The sequence below is a fragment of the Elaeis guineensis genome, chromosome 1, assembly GCF_000442705.2.
Source record: "Elaeis guineensis isolate ETL-2024a chromosome 1, EG11, whole genome shotgun sequence".
In the NCBI taxonomy this organism is placed as follows: Eukaryota; Viridiplantae; Streptophyta; class Magnoliopsida; order Arecales; family Arecaceae; genus Elaeis; species Elaeis guineensis.
In genome coordinates this window covers 100,180,916-100,198,327 of record NC_025993.2, presented here as the reverse complement: position 1 = coordinate 100,198,327, position 17,412 = coordinate 100,180,916, and the positions used below count along the sequence as shown (strand labels likewise).

At 38.0% G+C, this 17,412-nt stretch overlaps 1 protein-coding gene and 1 non-coding gene across 4 annotated transcripts; both read left to right on the top strand.

Moving 5' to 3' along the window:
- The first annotated feature begins 132 nt into the window (after positions 1-132).
- On the top strand, positions 133-239 carry LOC140854977 (small nucleolar RNA R71). The gene has a single exon (XR_012138070.1). It is a non-coding gene; the product is annotated as a small nucleolar RNA R71 (small nucleolar RNA).
- A 3,101-nt stretch (positions 240-3,340) lies between these two features.
- Positions 3,341-13,882, top strand: LOC105060736 (indole-3-glycerol phosphate synthase, chloroplastic). Of its 3 annotated transcripts, none has more exons than XM_010944544.3 (10): positions 3,341-3,609; positions 4,523-4,780; positions 4,868-5,044; positions 6,676-6,750; positions 6,877-6,921; positions 7,053-7,217; positions 8,155-8,233; positions 11,278-11,360; positions 12,558-12,626; positions 13,601-13,882. In XM_010944544.3, the coding sequence occupies exons 1-10, from the start codon at positions 3,445-3,447 to the stop codon at positions 13,688-13,690; spliced, it is 1,206 nt and encodes a 401-aa protein (XP_010942846.1). In that variant the 5' UTR covers positions 3,341-3,444; the 3' UTR covers positions 13,691-13,882. The 3 variants fall into 3 exon arrangements, with proteins under 3 accessions (XP_010942846.1, XP_019701411.1, XP_010942847.1); XM_019845852.2 differs by lacking the exon at positions 13,601-13,882 and adding an exon at positions 13,343-13,429; XM_010944545.4 differs by lacking the exon at positions 11,278-11,360.
- Positions 13,883-17,412: the final 3,530 nt, after the last annotated feature.

Below are 17,412 nucleotides of genomic sequence, written 5' to 3'. Positions count from 1 at the left end.
AGGTCTTCTAAGAATTGCCAAGCTTCAGTAGTTTCTTTGTCCATAAATTGGCTTTGGCACATGGACTCTAGCATGGTTCTTGAGTTTGAATCTAACCCCTCATAGATGATCTGGCATAGTCTCCAAGTTTCTATTCCATGGTGTGGGCATTGGGTCAAAAGATTCTTGAAACGATCAAAGTACTTCCAAAATGATTCACCAGCTAGTTAGTAAAATTGATTTATTTCATTCCTAATCCTAGCTGTTTTATGATGGGAAAAATACTTTTTTAAAAATGTTCTCACAAAGCCCTCCCAGGTAGTGACAGAATAGTTTGGCAGACTATAAAGCCACTTCTTAGCATTGTCCTTAAGGGCAAAGTTGATTAATCTAAGTTTGACCTCATCCTCTGTTAATTGCAGTTTCATGGTTGCACATACCTCCTCAAATTCTTTAATAAATATATAAGCATCCTCTAATCCTGTGAATTTTGGAAGCATATTTATGATTTGAGGTTTGATTTTAAAATTGTTAGCTGTGGGTTGTGGCAACCTGATACAAGATGGTTGGATGGAGCCAACTGGATAACACAAATCCTTAAGGGTCATGGGTTGGATTGGTTCAGCCATTGGAACAATAGGAATTGACTCAATTCTAACTAGACGACCCGACACTCTTCTCCACACACGAGGTGTACGGTTCTCGATGTTTATACAATTTTTTTTATAAAATTTTTTATGTATAAGAAAAAGAAAGAGAAAAAATTCTAAAGAGAAGATCCTAAGGAGTCCTAAATCTAAAAAAAAATAACCAAATTAATTTAAATTTTAATATATATATATATTTTTTTCAAACAAGTGAAACAATAAATTAAACTCAATCTATCCTAGGGTTAACCTAAATCTAGACAGCTCCTAACTGTTCCAAGATGACCCTTCAAGCCTTCCAAGTGGAGATTGATCAACTAGTTAGCCAGGTAAGTATAAGAGGTGGGAGGTTCACTCATCGTTGCCTTTCTAGACACCAAACGAGTTGGCCAGGCCAGCAACTGAATCAATTTAACAAACCACCCTCAGGGACTTGCCTAGACATCAACTAATCAAACAACTCAAACTTGGTAGAACTCTTAGGGTTCCTTGTCCTATTGAGCTCGAATTCCTTGACCCAACTGTAGTTCATCAAAAATTCTTGACAAAAGAGGAAGAAAAAGAAACCTTAAGAAAAAGAAAGAACCTTATGTAAAATCCCTACTCATGATCTAGCTTCATCGCAAACCCTAGAAGGGATGCTTAGCTAGACATGATCTAAATCTACATGCAAAATTTAAATACAGAAAAATAAACTACCCTAATTTCATAAATTAAACTATCCTAATTGCATAAATTTAAACTGCATAATTTAAACTAACCTAATTGCATAAAATTTAAATTGCATAAATTAAACTATCCTAATTGCAAGAAAAAGAAATTGCATAATGTAAAGAGATGAAATTGCATAAAAATAAGATTTTATATAAAAAAAAAATTTATTACAAAAACCTCAAAGCTCGAGGCTTGAGAAGAGAGCTAAAAACCCCACTATCTAGGGTTACAAGCTTGATCGGAAAAGCAGAATACATAAAACAAGGGCCTTTGGGAGCTTTTTATAGGCATTTGGGGGTTATAAGGTTTTCAAAACTTTAGATGTGGGACTAAGAGGTTTTAGAGGGTTGTTAGGGGGGTTTATGGTGCGCCGATGGGTCCATGGTCCATGCGCTTGTTGCTGTGGATCAGGCGGCTAACCAGATCACCAAATCAGTTGATTTTTGACCAATTTTGATTTGATTTGATTCGGGTTTGACCCAATTGAGTCTTCTTTCTTCATTCTTCAATTTCTGGGTCAATTTAACTCCGTTTTGCATAAAATTTACGCCGTTGGAATCCTCTTTCCTTGTTCTTTCTATTGATGATCTCTTCTTCTGCAAAATATAATAACAAGTATCAATTTCTTAATAAAGTTAGATAATTTAGATATTAATTGATACTTTTTATGTCAATTTGTGACATAAATCAGCAGTCTTGGTGCAATCGGTAGCTGAGGCTTCTTATGCTTCGAGTCGAGGCATGATGTCAAGGAGGGGGTCCTCATCGTCTAAGGTCCAAGCCGTTAGCCCTCTTCCAGTGATTGACCAAAGGTCTCAGCTCCCAGCTCGGGTGCCACTCCTCCAATATCCCAAGGTGAAGCGATAGCTCGGGGTTCTCTAATCACTCCCCTCATCAGTCTGGCTCTGTGGCATCGGCCCCTCAATCGGCTCCTGCTGAGGTCGGGTAGGGTTCAAGTTTGAGGACGAGTCTATAGGATTACAAGGTTGCTTGGAAGCTTCTTTGGATGGCCATTATTGTGACTAGCGTGTAGCTCTTAAAGGCCGCATGGCCTGGTTCCACATCAAAAACTCTTATGATTCTATTCTTTGGGTAAATCTGATATGCTCCCCTACTCTTTCCTTCACAAATATGTGTTAACCAAGATTTTTTTCAGCTCATCTATCACTTCGAGTATTTCGCCGAGTCATTGAAGATAACAGGGAAGGCTACAAACGAGGCCGAGCCATAGCTAAGGTCGATCTGGGTTAGAGTGAGCCGAGGTGGGTGGTGCCAATCAGTGGAGAAAGAACCTGTAAGCGAAGTCTCCAACCATAAGTATTTTTGGAAAGATCCTTCGATGCTCAAGTTAGTGGATAATCAGAGAACAGAGAGTGACAAAGAGAGAGAGGAGTATTTGTGGTAGGTTTCGACTTAGATCCCTCTTTTTTTCTCTATTTATAGAGGGGGAGCTGTGGCCCTTCCCGTTTGCATGGTGGCCATTATAGAAGGCATGTATGAATCATACCGGCAAAAATTGCATCCATGTTCAAGATACGTGGTGGGCTAGCTGTCACCTGCCTGTTGTACATATCCTTCCTAATGCGATTAAGGTTATCTTATCTGATTCACCGCAATTGGAGGGTTAATCCCTTTCTAGATTAGTAGGTCTTAACCTAATTAAACCGATCTTCTCTTTGTTAGTTGATGAGGTCAGGTCAGACAGATCCGACCTAGCATCCTTGGTGGTGGCCGACGTCATACGGATCTCGGCTCCGGTCGAGGTCAGGTTCGCACCGTTAATACTCAACAAATGCAGGTTGGCGATCAAAATATTTATATTTTATATCAGGTTTGCTTGGATTCAGGTCGACTGCTGGGGCGCGGGAATGACAATTCTATATCCTACACCGAACCATCGGGAACCGACCTGTTAATGGTGCCACGTGCTCAAACGTCTAAACCGTTCCACTTTTCGCACGTGCGATGGCCGCAATTTCCCACTATCGCCCCAACATGTTCTCCCCGTCGGCTCTTCGAGTCACCGGAGGCTAGAGCCGGGGGTATATAATAACCCTGGTTTCGGCCTCTCCTCCTCTTCTCTTCTTATTGCGATTGGGAAGGAATGGTGGGAATCGCCATCGGAACATCTTCTGGAATTAGGGTTTCGGCTCCGTGCTTTTCTGCACCGAAATTTAGGGGAAATCTTCCCTCGAGGAATTGGGTTGCAGGAACTCGGATGGATTTTAGAAGGAAATCGACTCCTCTCAGCTGCAGAAGAGCGAAAGAGGTCTGTGGGATTCTCTGTAGCTCTTCCGGATAGTGGTCTCTATAATTTAATTAGTTGCTCAGGAATTTGAGTTAGATACCTGATTTTTCTTTTTCTTTTAATATCTTTAATTTTTTCCACTTATCCTTTGTTTTAGTTGGATTATCGTTAGGAAGTTGGGATTGATGTGGTCGATTACCGCATTTCAGTACTGAAGGGGTTCCAGATGGGTATAATTTTTATCGAGTTACTTAAAAAAATGAGCTTGGTGGAGATCTTTCGTGATTGTTGTTATTATTTTTTATTTTGAAAAAATAATAAGAAGCCATATAGCAAATGGAACATCTGCGTCGTGAAAATAGTGTCCTTCTTTTCTTCTTCTGTTTTTTTTTTTCCCTCCAATTTCTGGCTCAGCGATTTTAGCAGTAAGTGATGTAACGTAAGCATACGGCTAAAGAAAAAAATAATAAGATATTTAGAATGGAATTTCATTTTTAATTTTTATTTCTATTCTGTTTAAGTCGTGATGAAGGTTAGCAGCTTGCTCCATGCATTTTTTTGTCAGAGATAAAGATTGGCGGTAACGTTGCACCACGATTGGCAGGGTACTACACATGAAAGGGTGAATATTTGTGGTAACTGTGGATTTGTTTTTAGGATTAGAAATTTCTGAGTAGAGTGATTTAAGTTAGCTAGCTTTTGATTTATCTTGTTTTGCTTTTTCCTCTTCTTATGAGAACTTTGCATAAGAATGTGGGACAATTTTTATTTCCTTTTTATTGAAGGACGTGGAGATTGACATTGAACCAGGCTTTGTGTGGTGGTTCTGATTTTAATTTCTTGAATATTGGTGCTAACTTTGACAAAATCATTAATGCTGGGACAAAGGAAAATAAGGAAAAAACGTTGTGAACATGTAGTTTTGGTTTTTCAGGAGTCAACAGATGCGTGTATATCTGAAACTTCCACTGATGATGATACTGCAAACTTGATTAAAGTCAGAGAGTTGGAAAATGGAAACTTGCCAGATGATGCTGCAGCAAAACAGGGTATAAGAATTAGAAGACGCCCTCCAACTGGACCACCTACTCACATGGTGGGACCCTTTCAGTTCCGCTTGGAGAATGAGGGAAACACTCCACGCAACATTCTAGAGAAGATAATATGGGACAAGGACGTGGAAGTTTCACAGGCAATTTCTGAACTATTAGTAGCAATTTGATCTGAATATTATTCCATGAATGGAAGGGCAGATACGATTAAATTTTCTCACTTCCAGATAAAAGAGAGAAAACCTTTAAATGTGGTGAAGAAAGCTCTTGCGGATGCTCCTCCTGTTAGAGATTTTGTTGGGGCTTTGAAGGCATCATATCAACGAACTGGTATGCCAGCTTTGATAGCTGAGGTGAAAAAGGCTTCTCCAAGCAGAGGGGTGCTGCGTGAGGATTTTGATCCAGTAGGTTTTTCTATATCTGCCCATTGTTTCTTTTATGCATTCATTACAATATAGGGTTTGTAGTTACTAAATAAAAGGTTGAGCAATCCTTCTGTGGCATCTGAAAATATAATTTTTCCGCCTGCATTGACATTTGTAATTTTAACATTTAGCTTAATTGTCTTTGTATATTCCAGAACAGGAATTTGGGATGGCCATGATGTTTAAGAAATATATATGTCATTAAATTCTCAATGTAACAATATGTGGCATTGACATAGTTCTTCCTGTGTGAGTGTCAAAAATAATATGGCAAGTAGAAACTACAGAAGTGAAGATCCATATAACTGAATTTAAAGAAAGGCTTTAGATCAAACTACTATTTGATAGTTTAAATCCCACTTTTTCAGATTTTCCTTGTAATATAAAGGTTTCCACTTTTTATTATGCTTGTTTTGACCTTAACCAACTAGTTAATTCAAAAAGCTTAAGCTGTTATGGATTGGGTCAACAATGTACAGCATCAGGCCTTAACATCATCTTATGTGTCCTGTATCATGCACAAGGAGGAACAAACAAGCCAAGAAATGACTCAAGATAACAACCGGGGATGAGTCAAGACAAGAAACAACTCAAAATGACAGATGGACAGATTAAATAAATAGTTCGCTAGAATTTGAATTCATGACCTCCAACAACCATATCTCTGATATCATGCTAGCTAACTGCTTGACACCAAAAACTTAAGCTGTAAGGGAATTAATAAACAGTATATATTAGGCCTTGACAAATTGAATATGTGGCGTATGGGCGCATCCCTGGATTGATATTACACGTATCGACATTGATACAGGTTATGTCTAAGATAATAATTGTTGAAGCTTAGTTTCACAAGTTATTCTGAGATTAGAATTCCAGTCCTAAAAAGGTTGAAATAAAATTTGTTCTTCTGGTTATATAATTATTTTTGTTAATAAAAGGCTATAATTGGTAAGAAAATGAAAGTTTCTATGCACTTAATCACTAAAATACCTGTCGGAGAGAGGACTTTTATTAAGACATTATCCTGAATATGTGATACATTTTCTTGTGCTGTTTATTAATAGCTTTTGTAAAGTGGTCTATGATGATGAGTGTTGAATGATCTTAATGACTCATTAAATGATCTTTTGCACGAGTCTTCTAGATCTTGAAGACATATTTGCTAGTATCCCCATCTCTTGCATTTAGGGTCTATTTGGATTTCCTACAGGATTGGGCTGAAAATCCTATATGAATTGGGCCTATTGGCCCATCTAACTTGTATTTTCTAAGAGCTTGTCCAAGCCCAGCCCAAGTCTTAGCCTTTGGGCTGCAGGAATGATAAAAAGATCTACGGACATCTTCTTTTCTTCCCATAGGATTTGGTCTAGGTGGTATTTGGTTGATATAGGGCCATGCTTAAATAGACAGCTCAATTCATGAATCCTACAGGATTTTTAGCCCAGTCATATAGGGATATCCAAACAGGCCTTAAGAGTTTCACAAGTCCATGCATTTGACTTTCCTAGAATTATGTCTTTCATACTGGACCTTGGACCTTCTCAGAAGCAAATTCATATTTTTATCTATGCTTTGAAAACAACTGTTAACTATGATTACATTGAAAACAGGTTGAAATAGCTAATGCCTACGAGAAAAATGGAGCAGCATGCTTAAGTGTCTTGACTGATGAAAAACACTTTCAGGTGTGATACTCTATTTGAATTGCAAGGTTTCACCATTACTGTGGGTTCATGAAGTCAAATAGAAATTGGAACCCAAACCATATTCATTTGATTGGCCATTACTCATTCCCCCTTTTGTTGTGTTAGGGAAGCTTTGAGAATCTAGAGGCTATATGCAGAGCTGGTGTTGAGGTTTGTATCACTGGACATGTTCCCAATATAGTCATTTGGCATGTAGAACGGTATGCCAATGCCTCTTTGTTGATTATCTTTTCTGATAAATATTGTTTTAATATGGGTTCTTAATTGGTGAGAAAGTGCAGTGCCCTCTTCTATGCAAAGAATTTATTATTGATGCTTGGCAAATTTACTATGCTCGGTCGAAGGGCGCAGATGCAATCCTTTTGATTGCTGCTGTGTTGCCTGATCTTGATATCAAATATTTTACTAAGATCTGCAGAATGCTAGGCTTAGCAGCACTGGTTGAGGTTTGTTATCTTGCCACATTATTTTGGATGATTGTTGCTATATTCTTTGACTTCAATTTTGATCTATCTCCTACAATATAATTTTTGATAATAAAAATTACTTCTACGCTCTGTAAAATTTGCAAAACACATGAAATTTCCTCTCACCCTTTTCTGATAACTGAGTATCACCTTTAAAAATTTTACAAGCAAAGAAAAATGGTTTTATGGTAGAATCCTCAAAATGGAATGCTTACTAATAGAAGCTCAATTATTATTGGGAACTCCCTTTGAGCCTTGCTGACCTGGCTTTGGTCAAGATAGTTAAGTCTTCTTGCAACCCGTAGTTGCTTTATTATCTTGCAGATAAGTTTGGTATGAGCCATGCTTTTAGCATCTATTAATACTTCCTAATTTAGGATATAACATAAAAAGGGCATCATAGTGCATGAGGCTCTTGCCACCGTGGAGCTAGGGAGGGTCAAATGTATGCAGCTTTGTCCTCATGTGCAGAGAGGCTGTTTTCATATTTCAAACCTATGTGAGCAACCTAGTAAAGCTAAGGCCTGCCCTCTCCTAATTCAAAATGCAGTCTGTCCCTTATAAGAAGTAGGCCTTTTTGGCTAACTATGAAGTCTGAGCAAATTAGAAGTTTTTACTCTTTTTAAGAAATAATTTTAGAATTTCAATCAACTTATCGATATATATTTCGGACCAAAGTTTGGTTACATCAAACTGATTTTGGCTTCTGGAAATGTACAACAGAGTCAATTTGATAATATCTTGGCTTTGAAAAATTCTTCAGTATCTTGGCGTTATGTAATTTTGACAATATTCTTCCTGATCCTGTTACTTTGCTCTGGATTGAGGTCTGAGTGACAAGACCTATTCTAGCTAAACTAGTTAAAGTGAAATTAATGTTGTGACATATAATAAATGTGCTCATTAATACATTTAGGTGCATGATGAAAGGGAAATGGACCGAGTATTGAGCATTGATGGGATCCAGCTCATTGGTATCAACAATCGTGACCTTGGTATGCTGCTATATCTGCAATGCTTGAAGATGCTTTTTTTAATGTGTTACTGAATCAATGCTTTCTAGTTATTGATGGCTTGTAACAAACAATTTCCTGCCAGTGTGGAATTGAGAATTGTTGGGGATAGATATCTTTTCTTTACTATAGTTTGCTTGAGTTTGATCAGTGGCTTGTGAAGTAGCTTTACATATTTATTCATCTTCACCTTCGAAAGTTCTAGAATTTTGTATAAGTATACCAAAATTCTTATTCAAAAATTGATAATTTGATAAGTGATTTCTGGCCAACCTTAATTAGAACAGGAGCACCTGTGTTGAGGTTTTTGAGAGCCTTGGTATCTTGCTTTTCATCTGATGAGCAACTTATATGTTAGATCTAGTAACAATGTACAGTGGACAAGAATCTAGACTATTAAATGGCTATACTTTGGGTTTAGATGTTTAGTGAGTATGAAAGTTCAGCCAAATGTGACAGACTTGGGGGAGATACAAAATAGTACATCTAGGTTGGAATAAGAATCTAGGGTGGACTAAGAATTAGTCTGAACCTATTAAAATGATTTGTTCATATACATTGACCTCATAATACTGTGTCCTTTGTGGAATGTACCAAACTACAAATGTCTTGGATGGAAATTGATGAAACATTTGCTAAAATGCTAGCAGTGAGATATGACAGCTCCATTATTATTGTCAAAAGAAAAAAGGAAAAAAATAAAAAGAGATGACATGTTCATCTTTTGGAGTTCCTGGTGATCTATAGGTTGATTATGAGCTAGTTGCAGGTTGCGCAAACCTAAGCATGATCCATGCCTAATTTGTCTAAAGGCTTTAGAGGCCTGAGTTCCAAATCACCAACTAGGCCTGGTAGGGCTACAAGTGGATTGTTTCAACCCATTACCTATCCGGAACCAATCCACATTTAATTCGGTCCAACTTGAATCAAAGGTATTCGGAGTAGGCTCATATATGAAAACATGACCTGTTTTGGATATGGCTTGGTTTGGGATCCTAAAATTCCAGGTCCGGAACCTAAACCGATTCAAAACTAGTACAATATATATTTTAAAATCCTCCTTGAATATAGGAATTATTTTTCTCAAGATCTAATTGTCAATAATTTATGTTGTTGATTGTAATCATGCATGGTTATCAATCAAATTCTATGAAGCATATGTTTTTGTGAATGTTTACATGCTGCTTGCTGTTATTTTATTGCATAATGTGTTTATGATATAATTAGATAATAAATTTATATATTTATTATAATTCATTTGGATTATTTTTGGTCTAATTTGACTTAGAAAACGTAGAGGATTGATAAAATTAACATTAAATTCATTCTGATCCAACTTGAAAGGAATTGGATTAGGTCTGGGATCAATATTTTTGACTCGATTCAAATATGGATGGGATTTGGGTTTGTGCCATCCTTGATCCAACTCGACCCACTTGCAGCCCTAAGGCTAGGCTTGATTTGTCCCAAGCTTAACTTAGTCTAAAAGGTTAGTCATGGGCTCAGACCCATTCCAGCTCAGCCATATTTGCAGTCAACACTCTTTTATTTTCCTAGAATGGACATTCTTTTAGATCCTCAAATTGTCTTGGAAGAAGAGTTGAATGCCAGTAGCTGTTGTATGACTTATTTATGTTGTGTTCGGCATCACTTCTAGTTGCCATTTTCAGTTTTCATGAAAACTAAAACCATCTTTTGTGTGTGTGTGTGTGTGTGTGTGTCTGTGGGGAGGGTGGGTGTGTTGGCAAACTGAAACCTAAAACTTGTTTGATAGTCACTTGAGTTATATTTGGCAGCACTGGTGACTGGTGGCAGTGGTAGGGTTGCTGACAGTGATGGTGGCAGTGGTGGTGACCATGTGTTGTTTTCATTTTCAAAAAAGTGAACTAGAGTTTTAGTTTCCACAATTTCTAGACACTGAGAAAGAATGTTTAAAAAACTGAAAATGGAACTTGGATTACCAAATGCCATTTCTATCTCGTTTTTTGTGTTTTTGAAAATGAAAATCAAAAGATGCAAATGGACAGTGATGTCAAGTGGGGCCTTACCTTTTGGTAAGACAGTCTGCTCCAGTGAAATAAATGAGCATAGGTAAACTACTGCCACCAGCATTGTCTTAGGATGCTGAGAAGGAATGGGGCTAATACTAAAGCTGTCTTTCCTTCTTCCGAAACCCATTGTATTTGTGGCTTCAATAACTATTGGGCTTGCATGGAGAATGAAGATTTATTTCCTTTCAAAGGAGAGAGAGGCAAGGTGAGGAGAGGTGCTTGATGGACAAAGGAAGTTAGGTGTTCTATAGGGGGGATGGGTAATTTTCTACTTTTTTGCTTTTTTTAATGTTTGGGGAATGGGGGAAGCAGGTGAGGAGGTTATGGTTATGGTTGGGAGGAAGATTTTTTTAGGAAAGAGGAATGTGTTGAGAGATAGATGGGCTCTCCATGATCAAAAGCTGGCATTGACAAGAAATGCGGTGGAGGCAGCAAGTGGCTGTTGAAGTGACAGGAGAGGCAACTTGGAGGAGTGAGGGTTTGTCTCGAGATTTGTCTTATCTTTGATTTAGGCCTGTCAGATAAATGGTCAAAAATCTCTAAATGCTTGTCAAAATACATATATAACATAAATGCAGCTGATATTGAAGTGTGGGGCTTCAAGATTAGCCCAGGAAAACTGTTGTCGGAGTGAGTCAAGTTCATCCAGAACCTGGCGAACATGATTTAGACTTGGAATCTGTGACTTGGAGTGGGTCTGAAGCCCATTTTCTGTTGGTGCAGCTCCAGATTGAAGAGCCGCAGTTCAACTCGAGCCCATCAGCAGTACCCGGTGAACTAACTTATAAACCAACTTTCAAGTTTCAAGTAGCTTGAAAATGGCTTGTGGGTTGTTGTTATCCAATGAACATGACTAAATGGAAGAGAATATTGAAACAATTGACTTGAGAGTTTAGAGCTTTACTGTTGTGCAATGCCAACTTTGGAATAAATATTAGAGGTTGCAGTGACATTTAGTTTTTGTGTTTCTTGCAGAAACTTTTGAAGTTGATATTTCAAACACAAAAAGGCTTCTGGAGGGAGAGCGTGGTGAGATTATACATCAAAAAGACATAATGGTTAGTAGTTTATGCCTCTTGATCTGATGAACCATTTTCAGCTGAAATATGTTATAGCTAATAGAGGCTTTGATTCTTGACAGTGCATTCTTTATTTCAAATTGTTTGGCAGTCAAATCATTGTTTTCAGTACAATTTTATGCCTGAATCAATAAATAATGCAGTTCACATTTGGTGTTATACCAGGCTAAAGAACAAGATGAAACTAGGCAGTAGTACTTTTTTTTTATTTAGTTTCTAATCCTTATAAGCATTCCAAACATTTTTTTAATGTAATCATGCATTCATGACCTGTCACCTACGTGAATTCTTTTTTCTTTTCATGTTTAGGATTAATTTTAGGTAGGACGTGAAGAACAAAGCATGTGCTTTTTTAAAATAAAATAGGTTCTTTCATCTGTCAAAATTGTTCAAAACCTACCTACATGTTCAAATAACCTGTTGAATGGAGTCATACGCCTCCCTGGAACCCATAAGCCTATGCATCTCTAGGAGTTTTCCTAGAACCTCCCTTAATCCTAGGAGATCTACTTGATTTGTGGAAGTTAATGGCTATGCCAAAACATTTTAATATGTTTTCTTGTTTAATTATGCTAAAGCTATATTTTGAAAATTTAGTGGTAGCTTCTGCTTTTATATAGCCACAAGAATTCATATTATACTAGTTTCAAAATTAGTGCTATCCTTAACAGTAACTGTATTGTTTTGGTTTTAGTATCAGTATCAGCGGTAAGATTGAAGCCTCATATATAGATTACTGTGAGAGAGAGTGTCTTAACAGAGGTTTTGGTATCTTAGATGATATTGACACAAGTAACTCTCTTTGTTCTTTCATTATTAGTATCGACTTTGCCTTACATTATGTTTTTGCAATTGGATTTAGTGTGTTGCTACTTGTAGCTCAGGGGCTTGCAATATAGGCCCAAACAATTGTATGCAAGAACCTCAGTGTATGGGGGGCTTGGTGCTTTTGGTTGATTATAGGCCTGACAACCCTGGCATCTTGACAACTCACTTTTATTTTGGTCCAACTGTCAGCTATCCTGTCCATGAGCTTATTATTTTGTTGATTTTGCCGCTTAATTGCTCATCGTTTGCTATTATTATTAAAAAAGATGTATTCATGGTATATAACCATGTTCCGCTGATATTAGTTGCATGTGGTATTCAGCATTTCGGTTTCTTTTGATATGTCAGGTGGTAGGAGAATCTGGACTATTTACACCTAAGGATATTTCATATGTTCAAGATGCTGGAGTTAAGGCTGTAAGTTCTGCAACTATTTTATCCAGCAGGATTTTGCATATGGGCGCATATCTCCTTGCTTATATCTCTGTGTTGCATGTTGGAAGTTGCATTACATTTGTGAATATTTAGTAGTTGTTGAACTATGATTCCTGAACATGTCATACAAAAGCTGTTTTGTGTAGATTGAATAGCCAGAATCATCCAAAGTTTCTAAATTCAATTTTATCAAGTCATAATTAGGATTAACAAACACATCATTGATCAATGACATTGATGTCTTGATCAGACACAAGGAACAAACTCACACCATTGTTGTAATGGTTGAGTATATTGTTTGTTTTCCATTAAAATCACATCTCTTAGAAAAATAAGAATATGGAACAGAGATATAAAAACCATGATAGAACAAACGCTACTTTTTTTGAGCAACAACATATAAAATAATACTTCTACTTCATTCTTTACATATTATTATATATCTTAGCCAAGTGATTTTCAAGTTACAGTAATTAATATTGTTTTAATTAAAATCTTGCTAATTTGTACTGTTATAGTGATATCATGTAGTGGAGCATGGTTTAATTGTTTTGATATTAATTAGTCGATAATCAATTGCGTATAGTGTGCAAGAATGTAAATATTACTCTATCTATTATTGTAACATTTCTAGCTCTATACTGATCAGTTATGAGTTATTCAAGTATGATGATGAATCATACCTCCATGGATTCTAGGGTCCACACTAAGTCTATGCATCAGCACCTCAAATTTGCAACAACGTAGAGCCAAAACCCACTCAAGCGTCATGTTTCAAAATGCGCTTGAAGTTGTTCCCCCTAGTCTGAAAAACTAAACATCGTTTCATTTTCACTGTAGACATGTAAGAGGATTTACTTTTTATTTATTGCTTTAATTAGATTCTGTTATCCATTTTTTTAATGCAATTTTACATATATGTTAATTATGAGAAAACCTACTCTATTTTGTCATAGGTTTTGGTTGGCGAATCCCTAATCAAACAAGATGATCCAGGCAGAGGAATAGCTGGACTTTTTGGTAGAGATATATCTCTACGAGTTTGAAGTATTTGGAATAAGAAGCCGGTGTCATATTTATGAAAAGACGTTATCTTTCCTTCGAAATAATAAGAACTACAGGATTCAAGAGCATGAAGTGTTGAACGGGCACATCTTGTCACTTCCATTTCCATGCTGTAATAAATCCTCCTAATCAGGAAAACCATCAAAAAGTTGTTTCAGAGCATACTATCATCAGATTAGGGTCTTTGCAGAATGTTAGAACTTTGGAAAAATAGGAGTAGGATATACTAGTTTTATTAACAAAGATGGAAGAAAATATGTTGCATGATGGTGCACCTCAAGCATAATTGTGTACCGCAATCTAGCGCTGCGAAGCTAATCTTGGAATGGGTAGGGAAAAACATGCGACATGATCCTAGTAGTGAAAGGGTTCGGATCCTTTGTAGTGTATGTTTTGCATCTTAGAGAGCCATACAATTTTGGATGGTTGTTATGTCATCCATCTGGAGGTGGATAGCCATTTTCGAGATGAATGATGTGGTGGCTCTTTACAATTGTACAGTTTTTTATGGCATAAAATATGCACCGCAGAGGATCCCTACTACTCCTGAGAAGGTGACGTTACAGTAACAAAGTAATGTCACCCTTACCTACTTTCGCTCTCTCATGTACAGATCATTAGAGCTATCATGATCTTTATTAATCATTATACCATTAAAAGTAAAATAATAATGATAGGAAAATAATATTATTTAGTTGTGAATCAAACATAGTTGTAATAGGATAACAATCAAAATTTTAAATAATAATCCTTACCACTTTAAAGTGGATATCAATACAGTTTCAATGCCTTACTATTATATTATATTATATTATATAAAAATAGTATTGAATTTATATTAATTGAACAACAGCCGCTAAAAATCTCTTTCATCCTTTTTCAAACCCTAGAGTTCTCCTCCTCAATTCAGGAAGGTATTTTCGCTACTTCGAATTGTACTCCGTATGGGCATCAAACTGGTCACTCACAGGATGACTTCCAACATTCACAATCACGGCGTTGGTATGGTCCCTAAATCCACACCTCTCTCACCCCTCTCTGTTCCTTTCTGATATGCTCTTCTCCGTGACAAAACTATTCAGAAAAACATGGTCAACAAACAAAACCCTCGGTAAATTATCGGCTTGGGGTTGAATCCCTGAGCTAGGGCTGGAAATGGATCGAGTTAGGTTGGGTCACACCTTTATCCGAGTCTGGTCTGAAATTATTTTTTCAAGCTTTAGGTTAGGTTTCGCTCGAAAATATTTTAAAATTTAAAATCCGAGTTCAAGTTCAAGCCCAACTCGAGCCCAATCGGGCCTGCTGAAGCTCGAGCCTGAGCCCAAGATTCGGCCCAAATCCCCTCTCTCTCTCCCTCTAGTTCTCTCCTTTCCCTCTCTCTCTCTCTCTCTCTCTCTTTCTCTCCCTCTCTCAACTTCTATAGCTCCCTCTCTCTTTTGGGTCTCAACCCACTACCATCCTTCAGGTCCATGGAGTTCATGATGACTCTGCTGCTTCTCATCTCATGTGATCCTTTCCAATTGCTGGTCTTCTCCTCCCCTCCTCTATCTGTTCCAAATAGTGTAGCTACATAGATCGGGACCACCTCCGGAGTAGTGAGGAGGACAAAAAGGATGGTCATGAAGATATAGGACATGACAGTGCTGTGATCGTAGATGAGGAGGTAAACTGCGATAACCGTCGCTATTGTGTTTATCGTCTGAAAGTATTTGGTCTCAATCTTTTCCTTCACTGTTACAGCGCTAGCGGGGGACTTGCGAAGGAAGAAGTACATGGCAGTGGTGCAGAAAGCGGTGAAGACAATAGCGAGCATGAGAAAGGCGGCCGAGTCGTCACCGAAGAAGGTGGATAAGAGATCAGTGAAGACGGCAGTGCTCAAACCTATATAGCCCTTCAAAATCCCAAACGTCAACGACTATCGACTGGTGAATGGCGATGAGGGCTTTGGAGTGGCCAATTGGCATTCAACGGTGGAGGTGGAGTGGGGAACTTTACCCTAGGTGGTGGCTAGTGAGGCTTTGCTCCGATTTGAAGAAACAAAGAAGAAAAAGTGGTGGTGTGGTTGGAAAATGGGAAGAGTTAGAAGAGCGTTTTGTTAAAGAGTCCGGAGTCCTCAAGCCTAACTTAAGTTAGGTGGTTAAGCTTAGCTATCTTTTATATAATAAAAGATCAGATTTAGACTTTGAGCTCGGGATTGAATTTCAGGCTATGGTCGGGATTACAGTTGGGCTCGGACCTGAGTTGGGCTAATGATAGGTCCTAGGTCCGAGCCCGGTCCGAAATGAAATGGATTCTATGTCTAAGTCCAAATCTGATTTGATTTTGTTCGAACTTAGCTCGAAGCCCGAGTTGGGCCAATGATAGTTCGAGCCTATTTTCAGCCTTATCCCGAGCCCAATCTCGATTTTCAAAGCTACCACTATTTCCCTAACACCGGAATCTGCCTCGAGCTGCATCTATAAATAAATAAGCAATAAGGCAGAAGCCATTCGCGTAATAAGAAACTATAGGATGTACGAAACCTTGTACTCAAATCCCTCAAAATCTCCGCTTATAAACTACCCATTTTTTCTTTTAGTGAATGAAGTGATTTGCATTTCTTTTACTTATGTTATTCATGAAAGAGGTCATGTAAATATTAGTGAACTAAGATTGATTTACTGGAAAATCGTAATCATGAGCTATAGGAACTTAGCATGAAGGCAAATATGAGTTAAAAGAAAGCATATTTTCACTTGTAGGTTTCAGTAGTGGTCTCAATTTTGTACCTTCCAAATTTTTTAAGGTGTTCTTTCCTTGTAAGCTTTTTGAAAATGAAGCGTTGTTTTGCCGTTTGCATGTGACCTGCGATATCGGCTTGAAGTCCTTCAGTCGCTCCTCCCGTGTTTCTTCCTAGGAGACGTGTTTTTTTCCAAGATAATATGACCTATAATGATATCCCGTAAAAAATGTAATGCATCTGCTTTTTTTTTTTTTTTCTAAAATTGATTGACAAGCAATTTCAAGGAAATAATGCACTTTTCACAACGGCGCAAGGAAGTCGGCATCTGTGTGACAGACTTTCTGGTTCTGCAAAAGGCTGGAGGCACTTCCATAGGTTAGTCTTTAAACCAGTCCTGGATGCTTTTGTTTTGCATGCTTGATGACATACTTGTGAACGGATGAGGAACTTGTGTTTAATTTTATTACATTCCAAATCTAACTAGGCAATGTAGATCATATTATTAAGACCATTTCCTTGATCTGCCGATCCTTCCGATCCTTTTAATACTCCATCTGTGATGGCCCAATCCGAGTGAGAATCCCAGCCCACCAAAGCCCAAAAAAAAAAAAAAAGAAGAAAGAAAAACAGAGAAGAAGGGAGTCTTCTTCCTCCTCTCGTCGGCTCCCAATCGGAGTCGGAAAGAGCTCTTTTCGGCCCTATTTAAGGAGGAGAACCCTCCTCTCTCCCTCTCATCGAGAAATCCCGGGGCAAAACGGCGGCAATCGTCGGAAAATTCTCACGGAGATCCATCACTGTGTCCGTCCAATTGCTCGTCGGAAAAGCCTCACTGGCATCGGAGGTAAGCCTCCTTCCCTTCCTCTCTTCTCCTCTTTCCTTCCCATGCTGGTGTGCACGCTCGTCGGCGACCGGAGTCGCTGGATTTTATTGCGGAAGAACTTCTGTTTTTGCCCGTTTTTCTTCGATTTTTCCGACGCCGGT

Bases quoted from the DNA above. Each gene is read 5' to 3' on its own strand.
- LOC105060736 (XM_010944544.3), top strand. From the start codon at position 3,445: ATGGTGGGAATCGCCATCGGAACATCTTCTGGAATTAGGGTTTCGGCT. The intron at 5,045-6,675 runs GTAGGTTTTTCT...CATTGAAAACAG, and splicing joins TGCGTGAGGATTTTGATCCA to GTTGAAATAGCTAATGCCTA. The intron at 7,218-8,154 runs GTTTGTTATCTT...TAATACATTTAG, and splicing joins GCTTAGCAGCACTGGTTGAG to GTGCATGATGAAAGGGAAAT.